The sequence below is a fragment of the Heterocephalus glaber genome, unplaced genomic scaffold (genome assembly GCF_053883595.1).
Source record: "Heterocephalus glaber isolate CG9 unplaced genomic scaffold, H.glaber_assembly_v1.0 deba00001733, whole genome shotgun sequence".
Taxonomy (NCBI): Eukaryota; Metazoa; Chordata; class Mammalia; order Rodentia; family Bathyergidae; genus Heterocephalus; species Heterocephalus glaber.
In genome coordinates this window covers 16,905,838-16,923,639 of record NW_028258444.1, presented here as the reverse complement: position 1 = coordinate 16,923,639, position 17,802 = coordinate 16,905,838, and the positions used below count along the sequence as shown (strand labels likewise).

General features: G+C 50.9%; 1 protein-coding gene across 1 annotated transcript; it reads left to right on the top strand.

Moving 5' to 3' along the window:
* Nucleotides 1-206: 206 nt before the first annotated feature.
* On the top strand, nucleotides 207-16,354 carry Endou (endonuclease, poly(U) specific). Its single transcript, XM_004863130.4, has 10 exons — nucleotides 207-421; nucleotides 4,841-4,963; nucleotides 6,912-6,974; nucleotides 7,436-7,573; nucleotides 7,993-8,164; nucleotides 8,508-8,707; nucleotides 12,876-12,989; nucleotides 13,598-13,704; nucleotides 14,382-14,524; nucleotides 15,187-16,354. Exons 1-10 carry the CDS (start codon nucleotides 367-369, stop codon nucleotides 15,305-15,307), a joined length of 1,236 nt encoding a protein of 411 aa, XP_004863187.1. The 5' UTR covers nucleotides 207-366; the 3' UTR covers nucleotides 15,308-16,354.
* Nucleotides 16,355-17,802: the final 1,448 nt, after the last annotated feature.

Genomic DNA, 17,802 nt, shown 5'->3' with positions numbered 1-17,802 from the left:
CCCTAATTTGGATAAAGAACCTGCCAGACTAGGTCCATCTTGCTGTGCTTGCATGTACGGCCTGTTTTCTAGCTATAAACAGCCAGCATTACCTGTTTCAAACATCTGGAATTACCTGCCTGCTTAGTCACCTTCCTTTTGGCTTCAGACAGTTGTCGTGCCCCACCTCCTCTCCACCTCCTATGCCTCCATAGTCCCTCCCTCCCTTTTCCCTCCTGGAAGGATCTGGACTCACCAGATCCACAGGTCCTGGTGTCTTTAAAAGGATCAGTGTAGGGAATAAGGCTCATTTGAGAGCTGTGACATTCATCTTGACTCTAGCGAAAGTCCAACAGCAAGTTCCCTTTTGGCCACCAACTGGGCACCATGAGGACCTGGGTCCCCCTGACAGTGTCCATGCTCTGTGGCCTGGCCTGGGCTGGTAAGTATCCGGTGGGCACAGGAATGGGGTGGGTAGGGGTCTTGCCCAAAGAACAGGGCTGGGAAACCTGGCAGAAGGTGGGTGCAGTGGGGCAAGGAAGGGTGAGCTTGGTCTTAAATCCATGGAGGGCTTTTCTCCTGTCCTCTCGGGGTACAGGGGCTGACCTTGTGGAGGCTGCACTGTGAGGAAGGAGGTACAAGGCTGAAGGGCTTATTTCACGGAAGCTCTTTTTTGCCACCTCCCAGTATCACTAGTCCCAACATCACTAGTCTAACCAGACTTTTGATCCTATCAAGAGTTTATTGGGTGTGGGGGAGCACTGCATGATATAAAGCTGGGCCTGCGGCCTGTGTGGGCTGTGGCCTGTGGCTGCCTCTGGTCATCCCCTCCTCTGCGGCCTGGTGTCTGGTGAGGTTGTCTAGGGTGTGACTTTTCTCTGGGTAAAGCCCTAGGAAATGGGCAAGCTCAGGAGGAAACCAGGGGGGCCCCTGAACAGGAAGTAGGTCACATGCCACGTGGGGCTATACAAGTAGTTAGAGGAATGGGTATGGGTCTCTGTCTCCTGTGTTAGGAGAACTAAAGAGCAGAGAGTGAACCTGGCTTACAGTCAGCAGCAGTGCAAGGGATGGCACCAGTAGGGGAAAGGAGCACTTTCCTGTTTAGTAACTGTGCAGGAGGCGGATGCTGATGTGTTAATTGGTGGTTAGAGGGCAGGGAGAGGTGCCAAGGGAGGGGGCTGAGCTGAGGGGTGTGGGCAGCATCCTCCTCTGCCCAGGGAGAAAGAGTTGAACTTGGTGTCATTCCACCCACCTGGGTTGTCCCTGCATGGGACTGTTGTGAAGACCAATAAGACAATGCAGGAGAACCACTGGGGTAGATGTGAGACCTTAGAGCTCTTAAACTTCAGTTAGGATCATGGTTATAAATATTCCCAGGAAACTCATTCTTGGGGTCATTACCAATCAGGCTGCGGATAAGGAGCCCCTTAGTGGGACTCCTAAATGGCAAATTTGAAGGAAACAGTTGTTCACAGGCCCCAAACAGTGGCTGGAACCATGTAGCTCTGCCTGGGTCCTGCTGGCGGAGAGGAAGTGGGAGGGAGGGAGGAAGGGAGGGAGGGAGGGAGGGTGTGGACACCTCAGTCGGCTGGCATGGAGGACAGGAGCGTGTGGGGCCTAGTGTGCAGGGGCGGCCGGTGGGCCTGGGATAGCCCTACCTCAGGACTGGGGCAGAGGGGACACTGGAGAGCTCCAGTCCCTGGGGGGCCTCCCTGAGGGAAAGCAGCAGTGGCTGCAGAGAGAAGGTGGTGCCTGGCTTCGAGGTGAGGACGGTTTCCAGAGCTGGTAGGGATAGGAAAGGAAGGCAGGGAAGTGAGGCAGGAAGATGGGGCTCTGCTCACAGATGCTCCATCCCAACACCTCAGGGCCTAGAAGCCAGACTGAGTCGAACAGGGGCAGTCAGAACCAGCCTTGATTTTTTATGAGCCAGGTACTATGGAGATCCTGGGTGAGTGAACAGAGGCAGGAAGCCACTCCTGGGAGTGAAGCTTTGGTTCACTAGGTCATACAAACAGCATCTGGGGCCCCCTGAGGGTGCACATGTAGGACAATGAAACCACCAGCGGGGCTGAGGGCTGGCGGTAGGAACCCATGTCCACCCAGGCTTGGAACCAAGTTCAGTACAGACAGGCAGTAGGGTTCTGGCATATTAATGTCTTAGAGGTGCATTTAGCATTTCATGGGTGGAGGGAGAGCCAGAGCTTTTCACGGGGAATGGTGGGAGAACTTGAGACCCAGAGAGGAAAAGTGAAAGTGAAGAGAAGCAGAAAGAGAGTTAGAGAGAAAGGAGGCAGGACAAGAGGCGAAGGCCACCGGGGCAGTGATCCAGGCCCCTGGCCTGCGAGTGAGGCTCACACAGAGCCTCTGTGTCCACGGGAGGTTTGGGTGGGGTGCTGGGCTGGCAGCCAGGGGACTTGTCATCCAAGTGTCCCCAGAACAGCACAGCAGGCACTAAGGAGGAAGAGTCCTTTCCTCCACCCTCTGTTCCAGTCACCTTGAAGCAGACCAAGTTCAGAGAAATGGACGCCCCCTTGGCACAGGTTCTTAGTGGAGACAAAGGTCTTGGACAGAGATAACAATGTCCATGCAGCTGGGGCCAATGGGGACGGCTCCTCCCAAGCTGCACAGCTGACTGTTCCCTGTGGCCCTTCTAACTGAGGCCGGGGCCGGAATGGGGTGAACCCTCCCCTGGGACTCTGCTGGTCTGGCCCATTAAAAATACTGCCCTGATTATCCACATGCTCTCCCTTGGATTCTGGGTGTACTGCCAGGCTGGCCTGCAAATTTCTCCTGAAGACCTCTGCATTCAGGTGCCAAGAGAGCATCACTTAAGATTCCAGGCGAGTTCCTGTGGGCTTGAAAGGACCAGTAGTCTCGGGCTTGGTCTCTTTTAGAAGCAAGGCACGGAACTGGGACCAGCATCCTGTCTTTCTGGATGCCTTGAGGGCTCTACCCACCGCATGGAGTTGCCTCAGGGCCTGGGTTAACCTTCACCTGACATCTCTTTGATGTAAAGAATGCAGACTTGTAGTGATGATGCCAGACAGAATACCATCAGCAACTTATGACCACCTGGCTTACAGAGAGTCATCGAGACTACGCACATGGGTAGGGTCCCTGTGCAGGCACATCACCCCCAAGGTCTAAACACTTGCTGCTATGAACGTGGGCATGAAAGGTTGCTGCTGTTTATTTACCTAAAAAATACCTACATGGCTTCCTATGTGTCACGCACTATGCTAAATGCTGTGCAAATATTAACTCATGTCATTCTTATAAGTATGGTATGAGATAAGTTCCAGTACTTTCTCACTTTTACATATAAGGAAATAAAGGCACAGTACCTTGCCCCAAATCACAGTTAGAAAGCAATAGAACCAGAATTTCAACCCCAGGCAGTTTTGGTGTCTGAGTCCAGGTTCTTCGTCTCTGTGCTATGCCTTCTCTCCTTAGACACCCAGAAATGTAAGGACCTAATCCTGGAATCCAAACCAGCCACTAAACCCCTATCCCCCATACTCAACTCTAAGCTACTCCTCCTATGCTATGACACTGCAGACCTGTGTTGAAACAGGATCAGACCTAAGCTCCAAATCCAACTAAGCCAAAGCTGGAGTTACTTCTCTTCTCACCCTGGTCCATCGTTGAACCCTAAATGTCATCCTCAACCAAATCCTATCCCTTAACCAAAGATCAGGACAAAATTATTACTTTGTCAATAAATTTGGAGGAAGCCCCAACCCTAACTGTAGCTCATAGTCGACGCCTAGCTATAACTGGGTCCAAGTTGGGTTTCTGTTTCCTTGCTGATCAGATTCTGATGCTCAGAATAACTCTGCCTGAGATCTTGGCATCTGTGCCACCCTCAGCCTGACCCCTAAATCCAGCATCCTCAGCATCCAAACCTCAGGAACCTCAAATGGAAACAAAGACATTGCTATCGCCTGAGCAGCCCACAGTGGAAGGAAATGGGCCTCTGGCTTGTGTGCTGGGCTCTTTGCTGTGGTGGGCATGGCGAGGCTGTCTTTTTTCCCAGAATGGTCGTGGGTTTGTAGTGTTCCTTTCAAAATGTTTTGCCTTTTGCCCCTTGTGACCAAAAGCTTCTGCAAACCATTTGGCTACAGTGAGGGATGAGGTCTGTGGTTATGGAACCGAATGCCATCCCACAGCACGGTTCTCACCCACACCCACCTCATTCCCCGCTCTGAGGATGAACCTCTGTGAATGTGTGCTGAAGACTGACATGGGGGACCCAGGGCGCAGACAGCATGCAGGAGGGAGAACAAAGGAGCCAAAGGCATGAAGGGGACAGGGTGTGAGCAGGGCACCGAGCAGGGAAACCCATCACGGGCCAGCAGCAACTTCCCTGAGCGACAGGTGAACGGCGGCCTGCAGGTCACATCAAGTCCACAGACGTCTTTCTTTGGTCCATGTGAAGTTTTAAAAACTGGGGAAATTTCACCTAAAAATGAAGGTTTCTCTTGGAAAACTGGAGGCTCTGGCAATGGGCTGGAGCTGAGAAGGGCCACAGATTTCAGACAGTGTGGCTCTCAAGTTTGTCATGGTCCCTACCTCTTCCTGTAGCCTCCCACTCTGCTTCTTTGTCCATTTCTGTCATGGTCCTCACCCAACAAGCATTTCAGCCCAAGATCCTGATGGGTACTCAAGCCCTGGGGTGCCTGGTGGGTGGCGGAGCAGGCCCGTCCTGTGCACGGGTGCCGAAGGTGCACTCCTCCCTTGTAGGGAGCAGCGGCCTTCCCTACTAGGGGCCCTGCTGCTGCCTGTGAACCCAGCCCTAAGGGCTCCTTTAGGAGGGGCCTAGGCTCCCCAGAAGCTGAGTCTGTAACCTCAACTCCTGCAGGGAACCTGGAATCGTGTGCATCTCGCTGCAGTGAGCAGTTTGACCGGGACAGTGCCTGCCAGTGTGATCACCGCTGTCCCGAGCATGGGGACTGCTGTGACGACTACGAGCTCCTGTGTGCTGGTGAGGCTCTCGGGGCTGAGGCGTGGTGGGTTCAGGGATCTGCCCACCCCTTGTCTCAGATTTCCCGGGAAGTCCCCAATTTAAACTATGGTAGATGCCGCTTACCTGGTAAATCTGTCTCCATGACTGGGATTAACAACAGCATCAAAGTTTAAGTAACTAATTCCAAAAAAAGGAACAAAATAAGAAAAAAATAACATTTCAGCATATATGACATTACCAATTGTTATCCAACACTTTAAATCCCCCAAATATGAAAATGGTAGTGAGCTCTCACAACCCACCTCACAAGCCACCAGGAAGACCACATGGTGCCACTGTTACTGTCACCACACATACCACATTTCCTCCAGCAAGTGCATGGAGCAGCCCGTCTCCAAACTGTCATTTCCAGACCACCGATTAAAATGAGACATCTGCCACTCTGGAAGGCCAATTGTTCTTCCACCACTCCAATGGCAAAGCTTTACATGAATAATTTTGTTTGGTACTTGGGATCAAACTCAGGACCTTGTGCCTGCAAGGCAGGCGGTGGAACCACTGGGCTAAATCCCAGGCCTTACATGAATAGTTTTTGAATAATCATTTTTGAATAGTCTCCTTGTTTGGGTGTTTCCGATGTTGCAGACTCCCCCTGTGTTAGGTCATGTGCCCCAACTCTGAGTTTGGAAAATATAGTCCCTGAAGCCTTGGTAAGTAACAACCAGCAGGGTGACCCACCGTGTATGGTTGCATGGGTTATACACTGCACAAGGGCAGCCGGCTGAATGAACGAGCTGGACCACCACCATCCAGTGTGTAGTCTTCTTACCAAATTGTGAGCCCGGTACAGATCTGTGTCTACTAAGAGAAAGGAATGGTTTTACTTAATTTATCCAAAGGTGGCATGTACTGACCCAGCCCCGTGCTCACAGACAGCCTCTCAATCTACACAAGAGCATCACACGTGTTAGGAGACGTCTTGAGGGTCAGGGCTAGGCAGGGAAGCCCAGAATCTGAGCCCACCATTTCCTGCCTGCTCCGCGCCCTCTCTTTCTTATGGCTCAGCAGATGCAGGAAGGCCTGCTCACCTCAGGCCACAACATTGGCACCCTAAGATAGAGGCAGTGCCCAGCTTAGGAGCTATTTCATGTCTGAGTTTCTGATTTTCCGTGGGGAAAAGTCTTGTGAATGACAGCTGAAACTCCAGCGCAGCTCACAAAAGTCTATGAAGCATAAAATGTGTCTGAATTAAGCAACTTACGGATTTCTAACATGTAGAACACTGCCAGGCACAAATGAGTGATCAGAATATATTTGTGGACTGAATGTGTAACCTGACTAGTGGTTCTGATGGCGAAAACACAATACCACCTAGCAAAATCACTAACAGCATCTGAGTTACTCTGTAAGAGTGCTGTTTCTTTGGTTACCTTGACAAGCCCTCCGAAGAGTCTGCGGCCATTTCCAAGTGGGAACGAAATAAAACAAAACAGTGTGAAGTTGGCAGCTCAGGGAATGGTTTTTATTTCTGAGGTCTGAGAATCCTCCCAATCCTGACTAGGGAAACTATAGGATCGAGGTGTTCTGAGGTGAGGATTTGCCATTTGGAGACCATCAGGGCCCTCTATACCTGTGCCAACTTTAGGTGAAGGAAAGTCACAACTGAAACTAGAGTTTTCAGTTTGGAAGGGACCACTCCTGCCTCCTCCTCCTCCTCCAACAGAAGAGCACCCCACTACGAGAATGGTACCGTGGTAGGACATTTGTCAGTGTTCAGCGATAGGTCTTTCCCTGGAAATGCCTTCCATTTTCAGTTTCCACCCCATTTGGGGGGTTCAGGGGGCTTTCCCTTGTACCCCGGGCCTTATTTACTACCTGCTTACCATGCTTGTGTTTTCCTGAGGACCAGGACAAAGAGGAAGGGAAATACTTGGCGATGATCGGTGGTTTTATTTTTCTACTGCAGCTGAAGAGGACTCCACGGAGCCAGAGCCATTCTCGGAAGTGGAGGAAGGGGCCCCGGACAACAGTGAGCCTGCCCTCCAGATGGGAGCCCTTGGGATACAGGAGAGAGCCCAGGGATGACGAGGGGAGAGGGTTCCGGGCCGGGCCTAAGCTAGAAGAGATGGCTGGCCCGCCCGACCTGGCAGAGGCCAGAAACAAGAAAGAGGAGCTCCGCAGAGCAGGGGGGCTGGCCGGGAAGAAGGGCTGAGGCCTGGGGAGGGAAGTGGAAGGGATTTTATTTTTAGAGTGGGGAGATTATTAAAACAACAGGCCCGAAAAAAGTTAGGCATCTGCAAGGACTTCCTGCCGGTGCCGGTGCCGGTGCCGGTGCCGGGTGTGTGTGCCGGGTGAGCTCCTGCAGGAGCTCAGTTTGTTTGTGCTCCTTCCCGGACCTCCAGGAGCTAGGCTCCCGAGCGCCGCGGGAGGGCGGGTGTCAGGCGCGCCCCCTAGCGGGCCGCGTGGGACTCACTCTCTCTGCCCCCTCAGGCTTGTACTCAGCGCCCAGCTCCTGCCAGGGCCGCTGCCGTGAAGCCTTTGACGGGCACCACGCCTGCCACTGTCACGACCGCTGTCAAGAGTCTGGGAACTGCTGCGAGGATTTCGAGAGTCTGTGTGGCAACTACGGTCAGTCTGCTTCCTCTGCCCCGCCCCAGAGCCACGGGGCTCTGCAGAGCTGTGGGCGTCCAAATGGGGTCCCCGGACCGGCCACCCTGGCAGGGATGAGAATCTGTAAGAAGGGCAGACGCTAGCGCTTCACCCAAGACCTGCTGGCCAGGAACTCTGGGCTGGGCTCACCGCTGGGTTTGAACAAGCCCTTGAGGCGATTCTGGTGCCTGCCTCAGCTTGCGAACCTTCCCAGAGAGGAGGGGCGCTGTGCAGATCCCCTGAATTTTGGGACACCCTGATGTCAAGGGCCCTAGAGGCCCCCGCCATCCCACCATGAGGTGTCAGCCCCTCCATTCTGTTGGGTTCTCCAAGGTGCCCTGGGGGATGGCTCGACTTCCCTCTGGCCCTGAGACCACCCCTACCCCAATTCCTCCCAGGGGGCTTCTCCCACAGCAGTGACACCATAACCGAAGAAGAGCTTCAGAGCGTCTCTGAGAAGATCTACAGGGCGGACACCAACAAAGCCCAGAAGGAAGACATCATCCTCAACCGGCAAAACTGTATCACTCCATCAGAGACCGGGGACCAAGTGGACCACTGCCCAAATCTGTGCGTCTCCTCCTCCTCTTCCTGCTTGCCCAGCCTTGGTTTTTGGGATGCCCCAGCATGACGTCAGGCAGGATCAAAGGGAGAGGGAAACATAGGTCTCCAGAGACGAGGAAGCCACTTTGAGGGGCTGTGGGCATCCTGTAGGAGGGTTTCTTGGCCAGGCTGAGGATAGGGCTGATCTTCCAGGAGATGAGGTAGGAGGAACGAGCCCTCATGCCAAGCCACCCAGAGCCCCTGAACTCCTGATCCCAAACCGAGTGCCACTCAGCCTGTCTGGGAGTTTCTGGAAGGGTTTCTGCTGCACGTTCAGGCCTCTCAGTGGGTCTTGTACCACTTGCCCCAGGCTCTTCACCTATGTCAATGAGAAGCTGTTCTCCAAGCCCACTTATGCGGCCTTCATCAACCTGCTGAACAACTACCAGCGGGCCACGGGGCACAGGGAGCTCTTCAACGCCCAGCAGCTGGCTGAGCAGGACATCTTCCTTCGAGAGATCATGAAGACGGCAGTCATGAAGGAACTCTATGGCTTCCTGCATCACCAGAGTAAGTGACTGCTCCCAGACCCTACGGGGCAATGCTAAAGATACAGGTCTGTCTTCAGGAGAGCCAGGCCCTCTGAGGGCTCCCCATCGAGGGTGGGAGAGCAAGGCAGGAAGCTGTGAGGACCTCATGAAGGCAAGGCACGTCTGGGAGGGATCAGAGACAAGCCTGAAGCCTCTCAGAGATTAGGGACCACACGAGGTGCTGGAGAATCTTCTGGCTGGCTGGCTTCAAAGTCATCCCGTCTTTTGACTATTAGCCATCCTGTGGATGCTCCCACCCTCTGCCTCAGTCTCCGGGTCTGCTACAGGGCGCTAGCCTCCCCCACTCCCATCCTCACTCCCACCCCAGGGCACATCTCTGCCCCCTCAGCCAATCCCAGAGTCATACCACAGGTCAGGAAGGTGGAGGTCCTGACTCTTCTCCCGCCTCCTGCACCAAGTCTGGGAAGGCTTGGCAACGCTACACTTTTGGTGGGGAACGGCAACTGAAATCAACAGAGGCTCCAAGAAGACAGTCCTACTGGGAAGGGTTCTGGCTGGAACACCTCCAGATACAGATCTGGGCAAGTCAAACCAAAAAAGGGCTTGGCTGCAGGATGTCTTGGCTCAGGATTGTGTTTGTTCGTGTCCTCCAGATTCCTTCCCCTAACAGTAGGCAGCCGGGCTTGGTCTCAGGGGCAGCTCTGCCCAGGTGCCCCTGGCAGGTCTCAGGGTTGCCTCTGGCTCCGCATGGTGTTGCTGTGTCCCATTTGGTGGCCTCTGCAGAGAGTTGGTGAGACTGTTTTTGTTCTTAGGTAGAGCCAGGGGTACAGGGGATACAGTGAGGCAGATGCGATTGTGTGCTGCCCCCTGGTGTTTGCTCTGTGGTCAACAGTGGACTTTCAAGGGATACGTGGAAGCCCAGCCAGGCTAGAATGACTGGAAGACTGAGGCAGAGCTGTGGTTCCAGTGCCAAAGCCAAGCTGCCCCCTTACTCACCGTCTCCTCCCCTCTCTCCTGTCCATGCCCCACTCACCCTTTAAATTTCAGCTCAGGCCCCACCACACTTACGAAGGCTGCAGCTGCCTCAGCTTGCTTTGGCTGTCAGCATCCCTCTGGGGCCTGAGAGGCTGTCCCATAACCTTGGACCGAAGAAACTGAGTTTGGCTCCTGGTCCTGCTAATTACTAGTGGTGCAACCTTAGTGCTTTGGTTTCAATGTGTCTTCCACATTTTGGGTGCTGGAAACCTAAACTCTAACATTACATGCTAATGGTATTTGGAGGTGAGACCTTTGGGAGGTGGAGTCATGCACGAGCATTTGCTCTTGTGAATAGATTGAATTTTTCCTGGGTTAATAGGTTTTCAAAGGAGTAGCTTTGTTATAAAAAGGAGCTCTCTCGGGCACACTTGTCCTGTCTCACTATCTGACACCCTCCACCATGTTATGATACAGCAAGAAAATGCTCACCAGATGCCAGCACTTGGATATTGGATTTCCCAGACTCAGGAACAGTGAGCTAACTAAACCTCTACTCTATAAATTACCAGGTCTCCAGTATTTTGTTATAGCAACAGAAAGCAGACTAAGACACCTAAACAAGTTATTTTACCTCTCTGACTATGACCTGTGAAATAAGGCCTTGGAGGATTAATGTTTGCAAAGCACCCAGTAGATACCTGGCACCCAGTAAGTGCTAGTAAGGGTAGCTATTCAGTTTGTGAAATACATATACAGTGGACCCCTGAGTTATGACCAGCCTGATATACAAACAACTTGGGTTATGACCAAAGTCTTGAGTTAGGACCCGAATGCTGGCTGCTTGTGTTTCCAGATGGTCTCAGATACAGATTTAGCCTTTAAACAATTCTGGAAGGAACATTACAACATCCTTTCCTGTGTGGGGTTCATTGAGAAATCCTGGGCCAGTGTTACTCTAAGGACACTGAAATCTGCCTGTGTACATGAGAGAGACGTTGAAGGCTGTGTAGAGGAGCCTGAGCCCTCAATTGACCAACTTGAGTTACAACCAGCCCTCACAAGCGAATTGAGTTTGTAAATCAAGGGTCCACTGTATGCATATATGTATATATATATGCTATAATATGTATATGTATATATATATATATATATATACATAGCAATAAAAGACACATTACCAGTAATCTTCCTTAAAATATTCCTCCTCACTTGGAACACATGTACTTACCATTCTTGTCACTTTCTGAAGAAATTCTGAATGTCCTGTTTTGTGGGTGTCTTTAGTTGCATTGTTATGGCTGTCTCCATGTCCCGAATTGATTCAAAATGTTTACCTTTCATGGTCATTTTGACACTGGGGAAGAGCCACAAGTTGCATGGCAGACCCGGTGAATGGAATGAAGACACAGCTTAATGTTTTTACAAGCCTGCATTTCTGTTGGATGACACTTGGCAGCAATAGTCATCATATTTTTATTATCACACTTCATAAAGACACTCATGAAAGAGGACTTCCAAAACTGCTTCAGAAAACAGCAAGAGTGATGGGATACATGTGTCCAGTGAGAGGGAGTATTTTGAGGGAGATTAATGACAATGTGTCTTTTACTGTAATACTTTAAAAAAAATTTACGCACACTGTATTTTTTAAATTAGCCTTTGTATTTCTGTTATCTCGTTTGGATCCTCTGTGCATAGTTCTGACCAGTGAACAATATTTGTTGGCTCTCTGATTAAATTCTCCAGCCCTGGCCTTTCCTTTCGATCTCAGTGGCCTATTGAACAGCTCCACGTGGCCATCAAACCAGTATCTACAGAAAAGCTAGCGTGAAGAGAACTTACCTCTTAGTCTAGACCTGCGCCTCCCTGGGTCTCCTCCATCTCATAAACTCATCAGGCCAAAACCCAGGAGTGAGATTTGCTTCTTCTCTCTACCTCACTGCTTCCTACCCCCACCTCCTCCATCAGTAATGACCATAACTCCGCCAGTCCTGCCCACTTCTCAGCACCACTAGGGCAGGACACCACCAGCTTCTTACCTGGACCCAGCTTTGTTCTCAGAACCGGCCTCCCTGCCCCCTCTTCATGTGCCCCATTGACCTTCTTCGTAAGACCCTTTAAAAAGCAAAGCTCCTACAATTCCCTTGCTTCCAACCCTTTGGGGTCTTTCTAACCCAAAAAGCTGTCAAGGTGTTAAAAGATTGGTCAGTGGTGTGAGACTGTGAGGGCTTAAGCACTGTGTCTACCTCTGTCTTACGTGAGTTTTATAATCTTTGTCTGCCTCAATTTGGTCAGCTCCACATTGGGAGCAATTAGTACCAACTTTATGTGAGGATTATATGTGTGCTGATGTAACAGAAGACCACACCGGGCAACTTCTAGTGAACATAAATTCATTGGTTCATAGTTCTGGAGCCTGGGAAGCCCAAGACGAGGGCTGGCGTCTGGTGAGGGCTTTCTTGCTGTGTCATCCCACAGTGAAAGCAAAGAGGCAGCAAAGAGGGTGAGAGGGAAAGGGGGCCCAGACTCATCCTTCTGAAGGAAACCACCCTCTCGGTGAGGGTCCCATGCTCATGAAAACGGCACTATTCCATTCATAAGGGTGTAGCCCTCCTGGCTTAATACCCTCTGAAAGTTCCCCCCTCTTAATCCTGTAACATCTGGGCATTAAGTTCCTAACATACGCTTTCTGGGGGACACAGTCAAAGCCAAGCTCCCTTTAACCCCATCTCCATCTCCAGTCATCATGGGCTGCTCTGCCTTATTGTCTTTTTAGCACTTATCTGAAATCAGATTATTCATTTAATGTTTCCTTATTTGTTTATTAATTTACTTTGGTTTTTTGAGACAAGGTCTTGCTCTGTAGTTCAGGCTGGCCTTGAACTCACTATGTAGTCTAGACTGATCTCAAACTCGCAGTGATCCTCCTGCCTCAGCCTCCTGAGTCTGGGAGTACACATACGCACCACCACACCTGGCATGTTTCCCTTTTTGTTGTCTCTTCCCTGGAATGTAAACTCTAAAGATGGAGACCCCATCCTTATTTTTCTCTGCTGAAGCCTTGGTCTCTAGCTTTGGAATAAGCAGTTGAACACATGTGTTGATTGAACTCATGCTTCTCTAGACATGCCGGAGCAGGTAGCTCCTCCTGCTTCCCAGCACCTGGCCCCACTTCCCCTCTCCAAAGTCCTCTGTGTTCCTCTCTGCAGACCGATACAGCTCTGAACAGGAGTTTGTTGATGACTTGAAGAACATGTGGTTTGGACTCTATTCAAGAAGCAACGAAGAAGGAGACTCGAGTGGCTTTGAACATGTCTTCTCAGGTAGGAGCCTTTGGCTTGGAAAGGAAGCTTGGGAGGGTCAAAGAGGAATGGCTTTGCTGGGAGTGGGACTGCCTGGGCATTGGTGAATCAGCAGCCAAGCCAGCTGGCAAGGAGGGACACATCACTCCCTGGCCCAGGGGGAGGGGTCTGAGAGGCCGTTCTGAAGGACAGTCCTGCTAGAGTATCGAAGACTGAAAGAAGACCAGATACCACGGCCCTGCAAATGTTCGGGGCAAGGCTGCCTCTGAGCAGCCCTCTGCTTGCTTGCAGGGCTTCACAAGAAGATCATAGTCTTCCCCTCACTGGCCTCCCTTGTAAAGCTCCCACCAAGCCTGGCTTGGTCCAGTAGAAATAGCCAAGAGGAGCATCCTGGAGGGTCCTGGGATCAACCAGGAGGGAGGATTCTCCCAAGGAAGGGCTTTAGATGAAAAGGGAATGATAGGGATGTGAGAGACGCCAGGGAGGCAGGCAAGGGGCTAAGCAGGGCACGTTCTAGAAGTCAGAGGTGGGAAAAGGGTACCAGCCTTGGCATAAGGTGGAAGAAAGGGAACTGGTGGGGCAGGGTAGGAAGGAAGCCCAGATTACCTACCTTGCACTCTTTACTACAGGTGAAGTCAAAAAGGGCAAGGTCACTGGCTTCCATAACTGGATCCGCTTCTACCTGCAGGAGAAGGAGGGTCTGGTTGACTACTACAGTCACGTCTACGATGGGCCTGTGAGTAGTGGTGCTGGAAAAGCCTTCTTGGTGCCAGACTTCCTGCCCTCACTCGCATCCAGACACAGACTTGCTTCTCACCCAGTTCTCCTTGGCAACCCAGAGCGGGTGATGAAAATGATGTCCTCGTCTGTTGGAGAGCAGGGTTAGCCAGCCAGGAAGGGGAGCTTTGTTCCAGACAGCAAAGACTCTAGACTTGCAGGGGACAGGAGGTAGAGGGCACAATATTGGGTGGGATGCCAGGCCACGGTGGCATTCTTAGAGAGAAGAAACAAAGACATGCAGTCACCCCAAGCCTGAGCGTCCTTTGATTGTGGCTGAGAGTTTCAGCTTGGCTAGTCTGATCTATACCCCATACATTGACTAAGACAGAAAACTTTGCTGCCCTGCACCAGGAAATAATTTGGGAAAAATACATTGTCCCCTTCCACATGGGGATGGTCACAGGGAACAGTTGTGTTGCTGCTACCACGGGGTGGGTTGTGTGGATGCCACTTCTGGCCTCCCTGGTACTGACAGAGGGTCTGCGTGGAACTCAGGCACCTCTGTCTGAAGAAGCCAGTCTCCCTGCTAGCCTCACAGACCCTCCACAAACACTGGGTGACTGTTGACATTTGACACCCGTAAGACTCCACTCAGTGGCCTTCGCCAGACCTGTGCTGTCCCCTTCTCTGCAGTGGGACTCCTACCCGGACGTGTTGGGGATGCAGTTCAATTGGGATGGCTATTATAAGGAAGTGGGCTCGGCCTTCATCGGCAGCAGCCCCGAGTTCGAGTTTGCACTCTACTCCCTGTGCTTCATCGCCAGGCCAGGCAAAGCGTGAGTACTAGGCCGGCCCCAGTCCTGGCACAGGCTAGGGCACAGGCTGTCCTCAGCCAGGAGGGCATCAGGAGCTCTGCAGCCTGCCACTCAGCAGCTGCATGAATCACTGTGCTGGGCCTCAGTTTCATCCGTCAACAATGAAGTGAGAGTATCGTAGCTGCCAAACTTTGTTTTAGCAGCAGGACCATCTCCGTTGCTTCCCCTCAAGTCAAATCTTATATAGGAAAAAGCCAGAAATGGGGTTGTTCTCGGGCTCTTAGCTTCTCTGTTTAGTCCCTGAGGTTTGGGGGGAACCCTGGAGCCCTAGAGAGTTGGTAACAGCTGGTCCTCATGTTCTCTTTTCCTTGGAGACTGAATCCTACTGCTTGAGAAACACTCAGCAAACATTTTATTTCTGAGGACTTCAGCTCTGAAATCTTAGAAGTTAGAATATTACTCTGAGAAAGATGAGGAGTGGTGTTCATTAAGAAGACAGAAAATAAGTTCTAGATTTTGGAAGGGTTTCCTGCACCTGGGGAGATGGAGCAGTGGCTGTAGGAATCAGTGGCAGCTGTTGTAGAGGATGAAACCATTCTTCTGGGGTTGGGCTGGACCCTTCCAGCCTGGGGACAGAGGCCAAGGGAGTGATGCTTCTCTGATTTTATGATTTTTCCCTGCAGGTGCCAGTTAAGCCTGGGTGGCTATCCCTTGTCCATCCAGACCTACACCTGGGACAAGACTACCTATGGAAATGGCAAGAAGTACATCGCCACGGCCTATGTTTCGACTTCCACCCAATAGAGCTTTGAGCCAGAGAGGGGCACAAGGGCAGTGAGGGCTCTTGCAGGACTGAGGTGCTCTGTGCTCTGGTCTTGAGAGGGAAGTGTGGAGACTGAGAGGGAATCCCCAGTCCTAAATTAATGAAAGGGATTCCCAAGGCCAAAAAACGGTCACACGAGAAAAAGAAAAGATCAAAATTAGGAAAATGAAGAGAAACAGTCAAACTTTTGTCCTCTGGTATTTTAGCAACATAGACTGAGAAATAGAGTCCAGACAGAGGTTGGGAGCCTTCAGTAGCTGTTGCACTCATGTGTGGGGGGACCACAAGCAAGTCCTTTGACCTCACTGGGCCTTGTGCTTCCCTTTAGTGTAAAAGGAAGGGGTCTTCCCTCTTTCCTCTTTTTAAGATTTATAAGATGGCAAATCTGATATTCTTGCTGTGAAAGTGTTTCCAATTGTTCTTAGGAAGAACGACTGATACAGATTCAAGATTACTATAATGGCTGTTATTGTACACAGCTCTGCAAACTGCAATTCAGCCCTGTGTCAGGGGCCTCAAAGAAGTCAGACCACAGAAGCCAAGCAGTGGGCCTTTGGTCTTTTCTAGAGTTAGGTCCTCTCGGAAGAGAGTGGGAGGACTCCCACTGGGGAAACAGAGGAGGAATGGTTGGGGCAGTGAGTGAGCTGGGGTAGGGTAGCCTCCTCTAGGCCCTGAGAATTTTTGTGGCCAGTTTAGGATCTGTGTCCAGAAGCTTCCAACTTGTAATATAGATAAAGACTTGTGTTTTGATCCCAAATAATTTGTGAAAGAATTCCCCTCATGGGAAGAAGGCTTAGCATCAGAAGCAGAAAATAACATATAGCTTGGTGTCAGTGAAAAGTGTATTAAGGCTTATCTGGCTGCCATCATCTGATCACATTAGGATTCACTCTGGGGCTCCCTATCCCAGCTTCAATGATGCATTTTTCCTCTGAGCCCCACCGGACAGCAGATGCTGCCCCACCAAGCCAGGCTTGCACCATGGCTTAGAGGAGTCGGATCTCCAATTAAAGTCATGTAAAAGAAAACCTGAAATGTGTCTCTTCTTTGTATGTGGCCCCTTGGCTGTCGGTCTTCCTGGCTTTTCCCTGGAGCAGGGCTGGGAGTGACACTGCTCCCTTTGAGTCTTTGCAGGATGGCTTGGGCAATGTGGAGTCTGGGCGAAGTCCCTGATGACTCACCCCATCTTTTCAGCCAAGATGGGGAGCGAGTTCTTACCAGTGCACCTGTAATGTGCAGTGTGGACAGAGCATTGCACACAGATTATGGGGAGACTCCACCTCTAGAAACCAATCTCCTTGATCACATACATGAGAAGCAGAAGGGCCCTCTGGGTGCAGCTTCTGTGGCTTCAGAGTTTGACTGTACCAAGGGAACAGGAGATGCTAAAGAGGTTTCTCCCCTGCACAAAGATTATTTTGGCCACAGTGTTAGGAAGATGCCAGGCAAGAAAGGGTATCTCTGGTAAGTTAGAGTGCAGGTGAAGGAATCAGGCCTGTCCTGCCCTTCCCTAGGGGTGTTCACCATCTAGAGAGAAAAACTGGGGTTCAGTAGAACGCAATGGTCGAGGTGCAGGCTCTGAAGTCAGGTTGCTCAGGTACCTATCCGGGCTTTGTCACTTGCTGGCTGCAGGGGAAATTTATTGTTCAGAGTAGTGTCCTCATTAGTAAGACGGGGATGTTACCACTGTTGTGAGACAAGGAATGCAAAATAATATACTAGCATTCTTTTCATCATTATTACTTGTTTCACTTATGTAGATTTTGTTTTTTTCATTAGGAGAGGCAATTCATCTTCTCTAAAGGCATTGTCAGACACTTTTGTCTATTCTAGGGGCACAGACTCAGGGTCTTTTTTTTTGGTACCAGGGATTGAACTCGGGTCCTTGCGCTTGCGCAGCAGGCAGCAAAACCACTGAGCTAAATCCCCGGCCCATAGACTCAGGGTCTTTGACAGCCTCATATAAGGGCTTTGCCATTAGTCCAAAATTAGGTATCCAGATCTGGCAGAAGCTGGCTATTCCCAGGAAGGAACGAAGCTGTTTGGTGGCAAGATGCCCAAGATCACAGAGAGCCTGGATCTGGTCCCTAGACAGCTGTCATTCCCTGGGTGTAAGAACATATCCCAAATACTGAACCTTTTGGAGAGCTATCTTAGCCTTTATATCCATTCTTAGCTAGAAAGTTGAGAATTTGTATAGTATTTTAGTTGAGCCTTTGTATATTATTATGGTTGGGTAACTCCCAAATTGGGCTGCAAACTAGAATATCATCTACATACTGTGGGATGGTTCCTTGTTTAAGCACTAGGTTCCTTAAGTCTTTCCCTAATGCCCTAGCAAAAAGGTGAGGGCTTTCTCTAAACCCCTGTGGGAGAAGAGTCGAAATAAACTGCTGCTTTTCTCTTGATACGGGATTTTTCCATTCAAAGGCAAACAGACACTGAGAGTCTGAGTGGAGAGGAATGGAAAAGAATG